Source organism: Drosophila arizonae, chromosome 4 (assembly GCF_054131065.1).
Source record: "Drosophila arizonae isolate 15081-1271.41 chromosome 4, UAZ_ARI_1.0, whole genome shotgun sequence".
Lineage (NCBI taxonomy): Eukaryota > Metazoa > Arthropoda > Insecta > Diptera > Drosophilidae > Drosophila > Drosophila arizonae.
In genome coordinates, this window is record NC_142924.1 from 9130401 (window position 1) to 9131426 (window position 1026).

The window sequence follows — 1026 nt, forward strand, 5'->3', positions numbered from 1 at the left end:
CACGGCTGCAGTCAGCCAGCCAGGCAGTCAGCCAGTGAGCCAGCCAGTCTCTTGGCTGGCCAGCTGTCCAGGTATGCGCCAAAAGCAGTGCAGTCTCCAGCTGTGAGCTGAACTCTTGCCAAACACGCGCCCAGTTGCCACAACTGGGCTTTTGCCTGCCAACGGGCGGGTTGCCAATTGGAAAGCTGGGAGGAATGCAGACGAGGTTATCGACGGTTAAATTTGGTCTAATCAGTGCAGCGACTATATATATATATATATTATGACATACAAAAACACGTATAAAAGAAAAGCTTAACACTAAAACACCGTTAGTTTGTTAGAGCGTACGTGGTGACCCCTATTATGGCAGCTTTGCCTAGACTACTCAGGTAGGGTATGATTTCAGGCAGGATAGGGCACAGCACCGTTGGCCCGAACCGCGAAACAGCCGCCGCTGCCGCGACGCCCACGTGAAAGTAGTTCTCCTCCTGTACGCCAATGAATGTGCCGGACGCAATGTTGCCCAACAGCGAGATGTCCTTCACCGTGTCCGTGGAGCTGCTCCACTCGTCGCTCATGCTGCCCATCATGTCGTATAGCAGCAGTATCAATGAGAGGGCGTGCACCAGTGCCACGCCCGACTGCGACGAGTGCGAGTAGAACTCGATGTTGGCCAGCGGCAAGGGTATGACTTCCACAATGTTCGAGGACACCGCAAAGGTGCGATCGCACTCCCCGCCCCCCTCAAGAGTGCGCACCACCCCGAGCAGTCCGTGGACCAAGCAGAAGGCAGCCGCCGTATACGCGTACGGGAACTCGGCCGGCGTCAGAGCGTAGAGCGCGTAGCAGCAGGCTCCTACGAGTATCATATGGGAGAGGGCCGTTATGTACATATTGATAAAATATTTATGAAATGAATATAAAAATCGAAAAATCTATAAAAACAAAATGTCGGGTTTAAAAGAAATTTAAAATTTTTACAAAAACTAAAATTTGTTGTGTTCAGTTTGAATAAATTACTTTAAATGAATATCCTACACTAAA

General features: G+C 50.2%; 1 protein-coding gene across 1 annotated transcript; it reads right to left on the minus strand.

Moving 5' to 3' along the window:
• Positions 1-220: 220 nt before the first annotated feature.
• Positions 221-1026, minus strand: LOC108614750 (uncharacterized). Its single transcript, XM_018008997.2, has one exon. The coding sequence runs from the start codon at positions 873-875 to the stop codon at positions 312-314; it is 564 nt and encodes a 187-aa protein (XP_017864486.1). The 5' UTR covers positions 876-1026; the 3' UTR covers positions 221-311.

Coding starts and splice junctions, on each gene's coding strand:
- LOC108614750 (XM_018008997.2), bottom strand. CDS start 875: ATGTACATAACGGCCCTCTCCCATATGATACTCGTAGGAGCCTGCTGC.